The sequence below is a fragment of the Epinephelus lanceolatus genome, chromosome 18 (genome assembly GCF_041903045.1).
Source record: "Epinephelus lanceolatus isolate andai-2023 chromosome 18, ASM4190304v1, whole genome shotgun sequence".
Taxonomy (NCBI): domain Eukaryota; kingdom Metazoa; phylum Chordata; class Actinopteri; order Perciformes; family Serranidae; genus Epinephelus; species Epinephelus lanceolatus.
Window position 1 is genome coordinate 37,715,872 of NC_135751.1, and position 14,136 is coordinate 37,730,007.

At 40.0% G+C, this 14,136-nt stretch overlaps 1 protein-coding gene across 2 annotated transcripts in view; it reads left to right on the top strand.

Moving 5' to 3' along the window:
* LOC117267961 (protein shisa-8) overlaps positions 1-14,136 on the top strand; it is a 191,519-nt gene that overhangs the window by 67,111 nt on the left and 110,272 nt on the right. For both annotated transcript variants that reach the window (XM_033644050.2, XM_078161281.1), the window contains exon 2: positions 13,609-13,724. In XM_033644050.2, coding sequence (XP_033499941.2) covers positions 13,609-13,724 — 116 coding nt within the window. The remainder of the gene's footprint in view (positions 1-13,608; positions 13,725-14,136) is intronic.

Consider the following 14,136-nt stretch of genomic DNA (forward strand, 5'->3'; position numbering starts at 1 on the left):
TGTGTCTCTTTGAAGTCGTTTTGTGTCTTTTTTGAGGTCAGTTTTTCTCTTTCATGGTCATTTGTTGTGTCTTTGGAGCCATTATGTGTCTCTTGTGGCTGTTTTGCTCTTGTGTAGTAATTTTGTGTCATTTTCGTTTTGTGTCTCTTTGTAGTTGTTTTCCCCTTTTATAGTTATTTTCTGTCTCTTTGAAGTAATTTGTGTCTTTTTGCAGTTATCTTGCATCTCTTTGTTGTCTTTTTTTCTCTTTGTGGTCATTTTGAGTCTCTTCCTGGTTGGTTTGTGTTCATTTGAGTGATGATTTGTAAGTTAACACCAGCGGGGTCCCTGACACTTGGGGCTCTTTGGCTTATACCTGGTATCCTGTTCAGTAATCCACCCATGATGCTACATGTGTATGTCTCTTTCTGCCTTCTCCTCACACCTACAAGGGCTTCATTTGGCATTCCAGTTCAAATGAGGCAACACTTTTGGCAACTTCAACTTAATTTACATAACAATCAAACACTTCAAAATCAAAAAAAGCAGAAGTGCTCATTGCAACCAACATGAAGGAGAATGAGAAATCCCACTTAATCGTATTACGAGTGAAGTTTAAAAACAAAACACTCAAGTGCAGAACATAATATTCAACAAGTAGGTGGAAAATCAGATCATTTGGTCATAATGAAGAAGGCCGTTTTTTGTGTTGTGTGTTTGTTTTGTGTTTTGGGGTCTCATATTTCTAATTAATAGTGAAATATGAGAGACAGGACGGTGAGAAAGCGGCCCCCGCATGGTCATAAACTCGCATACATCCTCCCACTGTAGCTTGCTCATTTTTTAAAATTCCCTTTCCCTGCCCTGGAGGATTTTTTGTGAAATTATTGGTAACCGCACACACACACACACTCACTCACAAACATACACTTCCCTCCCACTGTAACCTCTCTAAATTACCACCCATGAGAATTAAAGGGTGAGTCACTCCTGTGTGGCATCAATTAACTCCCCCTAGGCACAACTGTAGGTAGGACACCGGCAGCTCTGTGTGTGTGTGTGTGTGTGTGTGTGTGTGTAAAGCTCCTGTTTGTGGTGCATGTGCGAGTGTGTGAGCATGATCTGTGTTTGTGTAGGTTGATCAGGTGGCACAACTGTAGGTGGCGAGCAGCATCCCAAACAATTATACACCATCCATGTTTGAAAACAGCAGGCTTGTATCTCCATGCTCGCTCCCATGCTAGGTTACAGGGCCCCGGCATCATCTGTGGGGGGGCCTTGTAATATAAACTAACCTGCTGTGACAGTGTAGAGTGATTCAGCTACAAAATGCTGTGTTATAGACCCAGGGGAGTGAATGTGTTTGTGTGCGCCAGTGTGTTTGTGCACGGAACAATACTGAATGTCTTATTACATGACCGTGGGGTGTTTTTCTCACTTTATTTTTAGCACGAAACACGCTTTGACAATTGAAAGCAATAGTGCACATTTAGTTATACAACCAAGACTGGGGCCACTGCAAGGTTGTGATACACTAACAATCACAGACTGTATGGTTGCAAGTGATTTGGTTCCACAGTGTTTGACCGCATTGATTTGCAATTTGACCATGAAATAAACAGTTGCCCTCTCTTCTTCTCTCCCCGGGAGTTGCGTGGTGTAGCAAAATGGGTTTGGGCCAAACATCACAAAATGTGTGTTTCCTTTAATACTTGCAAATTAAATTCTGTTACAATCCACTTGCTCAGTTGACATTGCTTTTGCAGATTTGCATGCTGCTGAGGGAGCGAGCAAACAAGTGGCTTAATCACGCCGGACTCTTAATCACTCTTTTGAGTTTTCATTGTCACAACAACAAAGCAATGAGTGCTCGCATGAGCTCGTAAAGTTAGCCTGTAGCCGAGCTGCTCTGCTGGAGCAGTGTTCATGGCACATTTATATTTACAGTAGAGGAAATGGATAACATGTTCCTGTGAGACAATTAAATATAAATGTGCTCCATTATTTATTCCAAGAAAAACGTTTTTAATGAAGCAGTTTAACACACACTTAACACATTATACAGACTGAATTATCAAGTTTTTAATAGTCTGTTGTGTAAGACTGAATTAGTTTCAGTGTACAGTGACTAATAAGCTGAGTGTACATGTATATTATAGTCTGCTGTGCGTGGCTCTGCAAACAGCAACCTGTGGGATGATCAGCCAACCACTTTGATCCAGACTTCTATCAAAAAACTACTATTTAAAGAAGCAGTGTGTAAGATTTAATGGTGTCTAGCAGACTGCAATCAGCTGAAACTTCTCCCCGTTAAAATTTCTCCAGTGTTCATTGTTTAGGAAGTTTTTACCGGGAGCCAAATTATCTGTGGATCTCTTCCTCGCCGAAACAAACAGACCAAACGACCAATAAAAACACTGAATGAAGCAGTTTCACATTTAAAGAAATCAGTGTTCCTCTGCTCATTATTTTTCTGCTCCAGATGTTCAGGAGGTTTTTTCCAGGAGCTGCATAACCTGCCGTGGTCTCTTCCTCTCCAAAACAAATGGACCAGGTGATTTAAACTGGCACAAACGCTGCATAAAGCAGTTTAGGGTTACAAATCTGTGTTTCTCAGATGATGTTTGGCTCGTCGCTAGCTCGGCACCTGCTAATGTGCGCTCACCTTTTTTCTCTGATAACTTAGAGACACTCGGGAGGTTTTTACCGGGAGCCCAATTATCTGAAGAGAAATACTGAATAAAGCAGTTTCACATTAAAAAAAAAATCTGTGATTTTCTGATGCTGCTTGCTGCGGAGGGGCTCCTAACAACAGCCAATATGAAAGCGCAAAAATGCAAAAGAGCCAGTGTTTGGTTTGTCTGCTCTGGGCAACTGTGGAAATATGGCGGTGCAACATGGAGATCTCAGTGAGCAAGGACTCGTTCCATATTTAGATGTAAACGGTTGATTCTGAGGTAATGAAAACACAATGACTCTTCTTTTCAGATGATTTTACACTAAAGGAAACGTACTTATTATATTATGGTCAGTTTCTGCCAATATGTCCTGCTACATCCTACACACTGGACCTGTATGAACCTCCATGACATTTCGTAACATTTATAGTGCCCAGAAGATAAAATTCACTGACACTGAAGATCCTCTGACTTTTCCCTTTAGCGCCACCATGAGGTTGAGTTGGTTAGCTTGAGTGAAATGTCTGTAAAAGTATGTTTACTTTATTGTATAATCCCCTTAAAATAAGAATTGTTGTGTCTTTGTTACCTTAGAATGAGCTGTTTATATCTACATAGGGAGCAGGTCCTTGTGCTCAAGGTGGCCATGTTGCACCGCCATGCTTCTACAGTAGCTCAGAACAGACAAACCAAATACTGGCTCTAGATAGCGCCATTCTTGTTTTTGCATTTTTAACGTGAAAATGCATTGTTTAGTGTTTTTACCGGTTTTTGATCACTGGGTTGTTTGTTTTGGAGAGGAGGAGACCTCTGTGGATGATTCAACTCCTGGTAAAAACCTCCTGAACAAAGAACACTGACAGAATTCCAATGGGAGAAGTTTCAGCTGGTTGCAATCTGCAGCCCTCACCACTAGAGGCCACTAAATCCCTTAAATGTTACACACTGTACCTTTAATGGAAATAGACAATTCCATCAACCTCAGCTGCACTGTGTGTTTAGTACTAATGCAGTCTTTAAATGTCTTAAATTCAATTTATGAATATTAGGTCTTAAAACACCTGAAACAGTTTTTAATTTGACTTTCTGAATTTCTTTTTGCCAGCTTAAAAAGTCCACATTTCTAACTACAAATCTTTAAAACTATGATATACTACAATAATGTCTTTTTATTTTATACTTGCACTTAACTAATTCACTCTAATTACCATATTCCTGCATAAAACCAACCTCTGCTCGGGACTACATATATATTTATCATACCTGCAATGCTTGAATAAGAAAAAAGATGATTTGTCCCAAAAAATCGATCTCAGATGGGGCTAGAAATTATCTTAAAATGGTCTTCAAGAGCATCGAATTTAAGTGTTTGATATACCTGCCACCCTGTAAAGTCAGGATGCTAACAAGATAAACTATGATGGTAATCAGAGTAAAAATCAGAGCTGCTTTACATCAACAATTTCCTCATCAGTGTTCTGATAGTACCATGTATCTCTGCTGTGTGAGTGCAGAACAACTACCATGGCTGTAGACTCTTAGTCTTGTTAATACAAATCAATCAATAAATAAATCTTTACTTTTAACGTATCACAGGTCATCATTTATTTCTTCCACTTGGACCTAAAAGATGTTCTATTTATATACTGCCTGAATATCCCCTGATACTTTTGATAACCTTTAATAATATGTGTCTTTACTCCTCATATAAAATCTTCCTTTCCTCCAGTAAGATATATTTAAATAGATGCAAATAAAAAGGCAGTTTGAGCAGCTTTATCTCACTCCTCTGCTTTAGCCGTGTTAAAGTAAGAGGAGAGAAATTAATAAAGACAGTGTTGAGCTGTCAGAGTCTAATCAAGTGCCACATGTTTCACCCCTGAGAAGCTTCATGCTGCGTGAATATCAGCGCAGTTTTCAGAGGCTAATCGTTTTTCCTATGAACATCTGAATGATCACTAATTGCGCAAAGATTTCACAATGGTAGATGGCTGTCTCCATTTGAAGCAATTACCACACATATTAAACTGCTTCACTGGAAAACATACTGGTGCTCCGTCAGTCGGCTCATAAGGACTTTAGATGTGTCACTGTTATCGGTTTGAACAGCTCCGCGGCTGCTGGGTTTCTGAAGTTTATATGTTTTCTCAAATCAAATTTTGGGGAGTAGCTTGTAGTGTTTTGTGTTTTCTTATTCTGCAATATTTAGCAAGCCTCAGCCGGGACAAAGCTGAGCATGTGGTGCTTTAAGCCCGTCAGGCTGCCTGGAGATGTTTCTGTGGAGTTTTCCAGCAGTTTCATCAAACCACACGGGATAGAAACCCTCTGTGGCAGATACTGTATTTACAGCCTTGGGCTGAATCATTTTTGCTTATGAGTTTTGAAAAGTAGAGTCTCTGTACATCAGCTTTTATTCATTATTCAATTCATATCCTGTCTTGCATAACAGGGAAAATCAATATTTTAGTAGTTTAATAGGAAATTAAGCTCATCGGGCTTTGTGTGGATGCAAAGCTCATAAAATTGATTAACAATATTCAATCTAGAAAACAACACTCCATAAAATTTAACAATAGGCATTTTTCCATATGAAGAAAGTTGGCACAACTTAAACAAAATAGCCCTCGTCTGTGTACTGTAACAGTGACAAAGATGGTCTCAGTAAATAAAGTAAGTAGACTGTATGGAGTGCCAACGATCCCAACCGACATCTGTCTTTCAGAGGCTGTACAGAGCTGAGTTTCAAAGCTAGAGGGATGATCCTGGTATCATGAAACTAGAGGACCTGAAGACATGTCATGCTGCCCTCTGAGGAAGGGGGCTACGTAACGCTCCAACGTTAGGCTCAATTTTGGAAGAACCCAATAGCACCACAAACAAAGGGACAGTGTGTGATAGTCTCTAATGAAGCCACTTGCAACACACAGGACAAACAGGCAAGTGAAACAGCAAGCAAGATTAACTCCTAGCCCTGAGGCTTCTCGGCACAGGTTGAGTCCAGTAGCTGAGGCACAGAGCAGGAGAATCTCTGGTGTATGCTGGACGCACACAGAGAGCGAACAGTTCAGTAATGTGCAGGACTGTACTGTAAGTTGGCCAGAACCGGGGAGGAGTCGAGGAAGCAGTGGCGATGATGAGCAGATGCCACGGCGCACACTCAGAGGCAGAATGTGTAGCCATGTGACGAGGTAGTCCACAGCACAGGAATTCACAGGCAGCAGAACAGGTAAACTCACCATGTAGGGCTGCATGGCCATTTTCACAGGGATCCCTTGACCTCTCATTTCAAGATATCTGAATGGAAATGCGTTCTATGGGTACCCACGAGTCTCCTCTTGTGTTATTTCCGGCTGTCTTGCAATTGCATAATTTGGATCTGGCTGGAAAGCTGAGACTCTTGTGGATTCAGTGAGCTCAGTTTTATTGGTCATGGAATGACCTCCAAACGCGACTCATGTTGGCCTCTCTAGTCTCTTTGGAGAGCTTTAAGCACAATACTGCTGAGCTTTTGACCACTGTTTGCTCCTGCCATGGTGTTTAGTTTGCATTGATCGTCTGCTGCTGTCTTTTATTGTTTTTGTCTTTTTATGTGATCATTCCTTGTGCTTGTTGATGGTAGTCTTTTTCCTCTTTGTCACATCTCCTGTGACTGTGGTTTGTATATGTGTGTTTGTTTTTATTTGTTGCTCTCCGACGTTTAATGCTTCTGCCTCTTGGCCAGGTCACCATTGTAAAAGAGATTTGATCTCAATTGGTTTTATCTGGTTAAATAAAGGTTAAATTAAAAATTATTCATGTGTGATGATGTCAGTCCCCATAGCAGCCATTTCATTATAGTGAGACCATTGTTTTGAAACAGACCTACAGACCTATAGGATAATCACAGCCTCGTGAAACTTTACAACCACAAACTAGAGACTTTGGGTATTCAGAGGATGTATTGCTTTATAGGTTTAGTGACAACAAGGGGGTTTCTCGGCAGTTTACAGAACAAAGTGCTCGCCATCCAATCACCAAAAAAAAACAGTTCTTACAGAAATTTCCAGATGTCATACGTTTTTGATGCCATGGATTTATTTGTGTCGTTCCTCAAGGTCTTGGTGTCTTAATTTGGGATTTTGGAGGGATTTTAGATCATGGCGGCCCACCACGAATAAAAGAATGTGTGTGAAGCCCTGCAATCAGTGGGAGAGGGCGGGTCATGTCTTCACTATCCTAGGAAACACAAATCCACTGCCTGTTAGCAGGAAAGCTTGATCTGCTCTCTGCAACGCGCCATGGCTTTGTCAAAAATAGACAAGGTGTGTATATTTATTAGCTTCTGGGGTGCTTCTAAAACGTGGCTGCGATCATCCCGGATGTCCACCTGTGGAGATCTGCCCTGTGCTCAGTACACATTTCTAGTTATGTGAAAAAAATGACCCATTAATCGTACCAAAAATTCAAGTAACATCAGCTTAATAATATCAGCCTAGTTTCAATTCCAGTGGGTTTGCAAAGACTTGACACCTCTCACAGAGAACATTGATTTAACCCATCAACGTTTTATAACCCAGCTTTTTGGGAGAAGGGACAGCATTTGAATTAAAGTGCCTGCAGAATAAAGAAGGCATGTGGTGTGTATGTGTGTCATGTGTGGGCCTACAGCATCTTCTATCCTCCTTCATATCTGCGCTCAAAGTGTGTGTTGTTTGAAGTGCTGCATGTCAACACTTAGAGCTTCCACCCTTATCATGAAAGAGCCAGATATCCCTCGGCATATAGACTGGGTGGATGCTATTCTGATCTGGGGTTTACGCAGCATTTGAATTCCTCCACAACTTAAGCGGTGCAGATTTGCCATTTGTCAGAAAGATGAGGTGAAAAGCTGTTGGAGGTGAAAGCTGTTGGTAAATGTATGTCATAACTTCATCATTTATTATTTTCCGGAGTCATTTATGGATTGTGTTTGTGTGTGTGCCAATAGGGCGCTCTGATGTCCTCATATCACTGTGTATCATTTCAAGAGTGCTAATATTGCAAGTTAGAATAGTTTATGTGACAGTTTCCTCGGGGTGGGGAAGAGAAACGAGGGAGGAAGGGCTGAGAATACTGAAGGGGATGAAGGAGAGAAAGAAGAGGAAGAAAACAGAAATTGGGCCAAAGGGTGAGACGGACCAGACACAACGATGTGAGAGTGCATGAGAGGCAGAATCAGAGGGCTGAGAGAAGAGGAAAGAGAGGCGGAGGGTTGAGAAAGCGATACAGGGAGAGATAAAAAAGGCTCGTAGCGAAGAAAAAGACGAAGTAGGGGGGAGAGATAACGGGGGGGGGTCGAGTCAGACGCAGAAAGTTGAGAAGATAAGACAGACGGGATTAGAAGAGGAGAGAAAGAAAAGAGGAGATGTTTCCAGGGAGATAGAGGGTGTAGAGAACAACAAGTACTCAACAATAACGCTCTTAAGCATTCTGGAGGGGATGAAAGCAAGGGAGCGAGCAGGCGGGGAGACGAGAGAGTGACAGAGATACAGCTCGCTTTATTACCATTGAGAATACGAGAGGGAGGGGAAGAGTGGAAGACAGATGAAGTAATGGAATAGAAGTGGACGGATATTAATGAGATGAGGGAGAGAAAATGGAATGGCGAGCAAGCAGAAAATGTAAAGGGCAATTGAGATGCATGTGTGGGTACAATATGTGTCTCTGTGGCACATGCTGCACGCTATCCAGCATGAGGACACATTTTTTAGGGTATTTATTGTCCTTGAATGTCAGTCAATGCACCAATTTCCCCATGGAAATCATCAAAGTTTCATTGTATCTATCAAACCTGTCATGCTGTGGTTTTAAGTAGCAATGCATCGATTTATCTGGCCAATATTCGCCTTGTTGACTGCTGATGTTTTTCTGTTGTCAGCACTGACATCATCACATTGTCCCATTGGTATACTTTGATAAACATGATAGAAAACATGTCTGGGTCGAATAGAGATCTTCTCTGGAATGCTTTTGGGACTAAAGGATGCAGTAAATTCACTATTGACACATCAGATGACGTGCAGGAGGAGAGCTATTTAACGTTAGTGGTTAACAGCTGGTGGCCAGGATTGTTTATAGAGGTTGCACTGAGTTATACTATGATGTGTTTACGCTCTGCTCTGCATTGGGCGATGGTTAATTATAATATTTGCATGATGTGTTCAAATGTAGTCTATAAATGTAATTTTTGGCAAGAAACTTGAATAAATACTGTTGTCTGAAGGAGAAATATGTTGATATTTTCACAGCAAAATAAAATAGATAGGCTATTAGAGAGGCAATTCTGACATATATATATATATATATATATATATATATATATATATATATATATATATTCCATGTAAAAGAAGCTTATTTTAAAGGTTGTTTCATAAATGTGTATGATCAAAGGTAGGATAATGAAGGACAAAATGTCTTCAGTTCAGTTATTTATATATTAATTATTACTTTGTTCCCCTGACATAAAAGGGGGATGCTTGGGAATGTTCTATTTTACAGCGTTTGACACTGTCATTGATAGCGTTCTCATCAATAGACTAAATCGGTGTGTAGTTATATCTGGAACTGCTCTTAAATGGTTTGAATCATATCTCTCAGGTGGAGACTTTTCTGTGTCCTTTGGTTATTTTGTTTCATCTTCAGCTCTGCTGACGTGTGGGGTGCCACAGGGATCTATTCTTGGTCCTGTTTTGTTTTCACTTCATATGCTTCCATTAGGACGCATTATGTCAACTGTCTGAGCACTTCAATGGAGTGCTTCACTGCTGTTAAAAACTGGATGGCTTGTAATTTTCTGCAGCTAAACTCAGACAAGACAGAAGTAATAATCTTTGGCCCTGATCACCCAGCAAATTAGAAATTAGAAAGCAAATTAGAACTCTTTATTGGTCCTCTGGTAACTAATACAAAAATCTACAGTGTGAAATTTAGGCATCACTTTTGATTCTCAAGTGTACTTTGAACCACGTCATTAATCTCATTAAATCCTGCTACTTCAACCTATTATTATTATTATTATTATCCAAATCAAATCATCATGTGTTTGTATTTTTGCATCTCGACTGCTGTAATGCACTGTTTACATGCCTCAGTAGATTTTCAGTAGCTCAGCTTCAGCTAGTACAGAGTGCTGCAGCTCGTATTTTAACTGGGACAAATCGTTGCTTAGAAATTGTGGATTGTTTTATTTCCTTTTGTTCTGTGCACTTTGTAACCTCGTTTAGATAAGTGCCATACAAATAAATATTATTATTATTATTATATCATAATTATTAAATGACATCAAAAACAAATTAAACAACAACAACAACAACAACAAAAATCTGTATTGGCCATTTGTGAAATTTTTTTAAACATTGCTGTCGGTATCAGCCCAGAATCTCACAATCGGTGCATCCTGAGTTTTAAGCATAATATTCAATTACAAATATATATATATATATGAATGGCGAATATTTATCCAACATGTACCATAAGAGATGACTTGTCATCTCAAGAAGGGCGTAATATCAAACAAACTTTTTCCCTGATGTTAATTTATCCAGGGGAGGGTTTTGCTGAGTGGGGCATTTTTCACATTCACACCAGGGAGCTGGCCAGTACAACCACAGACAACTGCTGGTTGCTGTGCAGCTCCACTGGAGCAGCTGAGGATTGCTTAATGGCACCTTAGCTGTGAGAAAAGTGTCAAGGGAAAGGAAAGAAATGCCAATCTAATTTTAGATTTTTTTCCTGCCTGATACTTCTGATTTGGTGCTGAACTGTGCAGTGCAGTCTCTCAACAGCTTTAGGGCCCCAAACAAATGCTGCAGTTTTTGTGCCCTTAAATCCTTTGTTTTCAATGTGGATGAACAGAAGGCGTGCTGGAAAGTGAGAGCAACACTGTCGCGCATGCAAGCATTCCTAAGCACGGCGTGACGGCTGCGCTCTTAGATAAACAAAGGTCAACTTTTGGAACACAGCAGCATGCTTGCATGTCATGTAACGAGGAACAGCTATTCAGAGCTGGCAGATACCTTCCTTTTCCTCAATAAATATCAGTCTAGGCTTTATATGGAAAAGACGTTGATCAATTCAGTACAAGGCTACCCAGTAGAGTTGGGTCCACTTCCGGTTTTGCGGGTCCGGTCCAGTGTACAAGCTTAAACCGAGCCAAAGAACACACTGTACAACTGTTTTCATGGTTTGATTCATAATCCTAATATGATGGGTAAACTGATTTTCATGTGTAAAATTGCTGACGTGCCCCTTTGATTAATTACATGTTATACCGTGATATTATTTGTAATGCTATGATGTAGTCACAGGCATGGGAATATGTCAGTATGATATTGTATATCATGACCTGAAGTAAACAAATTTCCATTTAGTTTTCATGCTATTTTATCTCTTTATTTGGGCACAAATTACACACACACACACACACACACACAAAAGAAGCATAATGACCTTCAGAATGCTACCTATACTTAGCACGTATTGCAAGTCTACTGCGTTGAATTGCATTATATAGTGCATGTGTTCATGTTTTGATGCTTACTGCTCCCGTGACCACAGGCAATCATTTCACAGCAGGCTAATAAAAAGACAATTGCTCTGCTGCATTTTAGAAGGCTGTGTTAAGGGTTTCAACAGTGAGATTAACAGTGAGGAAATATTTATGGGTCTCTTGATAGCAGCTCTCTGGTCACAGCTGATTTGTTGACTGTGTCGCTATAATTTCCTTGTCAACGGCGGCATGTTGATGTTGAGCGTTCTCTTGTTTTCAGTCCTTGTTAATGTGAGCAAATACTGGAAAGTTTATAAAACCAATTAAAGAGGTCAAAGAGCTGGAAATAGAATAGAACTTTTCAGATGAACAGACGGGTTGATTTATTTTTTATTACATTATTAAAAAACAAAGAGTGTCAGGAGAAAATTTGGTTGCTGACAATCTAAAAGGGAAATAACATCCTTTGGTTTTCACCAGGGTTGTTTACTGGAGTAATTAAACTGCAGTCACACATATAACAGTGATGCAGCTTTGAATGAGACACATTTGACAAATCAGCATTATTGCCATAACGTGAAACCACCACTCGTATAATCTGAAATTATTGCCCCGTAGTTGTATGCCTCCAGGTGTGCTTGAGATACTGTGTTCACAAGAATGTGACAGATGAGGTCACAGTGACCTTGACATTTGACCTTAGACCACCAAATTCTAATCAGTTCATCCTTGACTCAAAGTGAATCTTTATCCCAAATTTGAAGAAATTCTCTCAAGGTGTTCTGGAGATACTGTACTGAGATACTGTACTGATTCACAAGAATGCGACGGACAAGGTTACAGTGACCTTTCATTTGAGCTTTGACTACCAAATTCTAATCAGTCCCTCCTTGAAGTGAATGTTTGTGCCAAATTTGAAGAAACCCCTTTAAGTTGTTCTGGAGATATCCTCTTCAAGACACTGAGATGGGTGCATGGTCACAGTGATTTTGACATTTGTACACTAAAATCTAATGAGCTCATCCTTGAGCCCCGAGTGGACATTTGTGGCATATTTGAAAAAATAAATCCCTTAAGGAGTTCTCAAGATATTGCATTTATGAGAATGAGACAGAAGTGGTCATGGTGACCTTTACCTATTACCACCCAAAACTAATTCGTTTATTGTAATGTCCAAGTGGACATTTACGCCAAATTTCAAAAAACTCCCACAAGGTGCTCTTGAGATACTGCATCCTAAAAATGCAACGGACGAGGCCACAGTGACATTGACCTTTGACTACCAAATTCTAAACAGTTCATCCTTGACTTAAAGAGAATGTTTGTTCCATATTTGAAGAAATTCCCTAAAGACGTTCTGGAGATATCCCCTTCACAAGACTGACATTGATGCAAGTTCATGGTGACCTTGACCGTAGACCACTAAATTTGAATCATTTCATCCTTGAGCCAAAGTAGATGTTTGTGCCGAATAAAATTCCCCTTAGGAATTCTCAGGTTATCACACTCATGAGAATGAGACAGAAGAGGTCATGGTGACCTTGACCACCAAAGACCACCAAAGACTAATCAGTCTATACCCAACTGAACATTTGTGCCAAATTTGAAGAAACTCCCTCAAGGACTTCTTGAGATATAATGGTCACAAGAATGCAAAGGACAGGCTGACAGACAACCTGAGAAATGCCTGTGGCCACAGCTATCACCAGCATGAAGGCATAAAAACACCTTTTCCTCTTTCATCTTGCACAGATTAGAAAATGCTTTCACTTAAATTTAAATCAGCTACCTTCAGTCTGATATAAAAACCCAGAAGAAGTCCTTGTTTACAGCTGCAGGTTCTGTGTGCTCTCAAAGAGTTAAATCTGCATGTTGGAAGGCTGTTTCCTGCCTGTGTTCCAGTTTTGAGAAGGCATCAGAACTTGTTCAAAGGCATCAAACAATAAAAGATGGCAAGAGGGGAAGGTTTTTTTATTTCATTTTTTTAAATAAATGATTGATGCTCCCAGTTGGCAAACATCCAGAGACTCATCCTTTTCATCCTCAGTTCCACTTTCTTGAATTTAATTCTGAGCATTTGCTGTTTAGGTTTGTTTTTATAGACATGAACAATCTGTTTCAAACGTGTCTTTATCCTCAGGTAGAGCTATTAACATAAAGGCTGTTTGGATACTTTTAATAATGGATTTTCATATTTTGTCCACATGAACATGTGTTTCTCTTTTCTTTCTTTTATCATCTTTCTAACTGTCCCAACTCTTTCCTGTCACATCTCTCCAACTCTCCCTTCAGTCCTCTTTGTCTCACGAGATCTCTCATTTACCTAACACTCTCTTTTCTCTTTCTCTTTGTCCGGACACTTTTGATTTTTGTTTACTCTTCGGTATTCTTTTTATGCAGGGGGATTAAATAAAGTGTGTATGTTTTTCTTCCTCCCTCCAGGACTCTGACAGAGCTTATGAAGCAGCCAGGGGAGGCGGGAATGGTGGATGGAACCGGAGTTCATCATCCTATAGGGACGAACGGCATCTCCGCCAGATCACTACGCTCCAACAATGGTCAGTCCTCCGTGTGTGTGTCTGTGTATCTGTATGGGTTTGCATGCAAGCACACTGAGCTGATGTCAAATGACTGGTGACAGAGGTTTTGCAGTTGCATCACAAATCAATCACAGCTTGTGCAATAAAGAGGTCCAGTAAAAAAAAGTTTGGTTTTATTTATACTCTGTAGTTTTATGTTTGTATGTTAGTTCAGATGAGTTAAGTTATGAGATGTGTCTTAGGGTCAGTAGTTCCCAACCCCATTTGTCATTTATTCTCCCTTGTCAGATAAATCAGGTGCCCCTTCACAGACGCCGTTTTATTTAAACCATTTCTCCATTACTTAAAGCTTACAGTATTTCAAAAGCTTGAAATACTGTACGCTTCTAGCTAACTATTTTTAACTATTTATCCATTCATTTTAACCGCT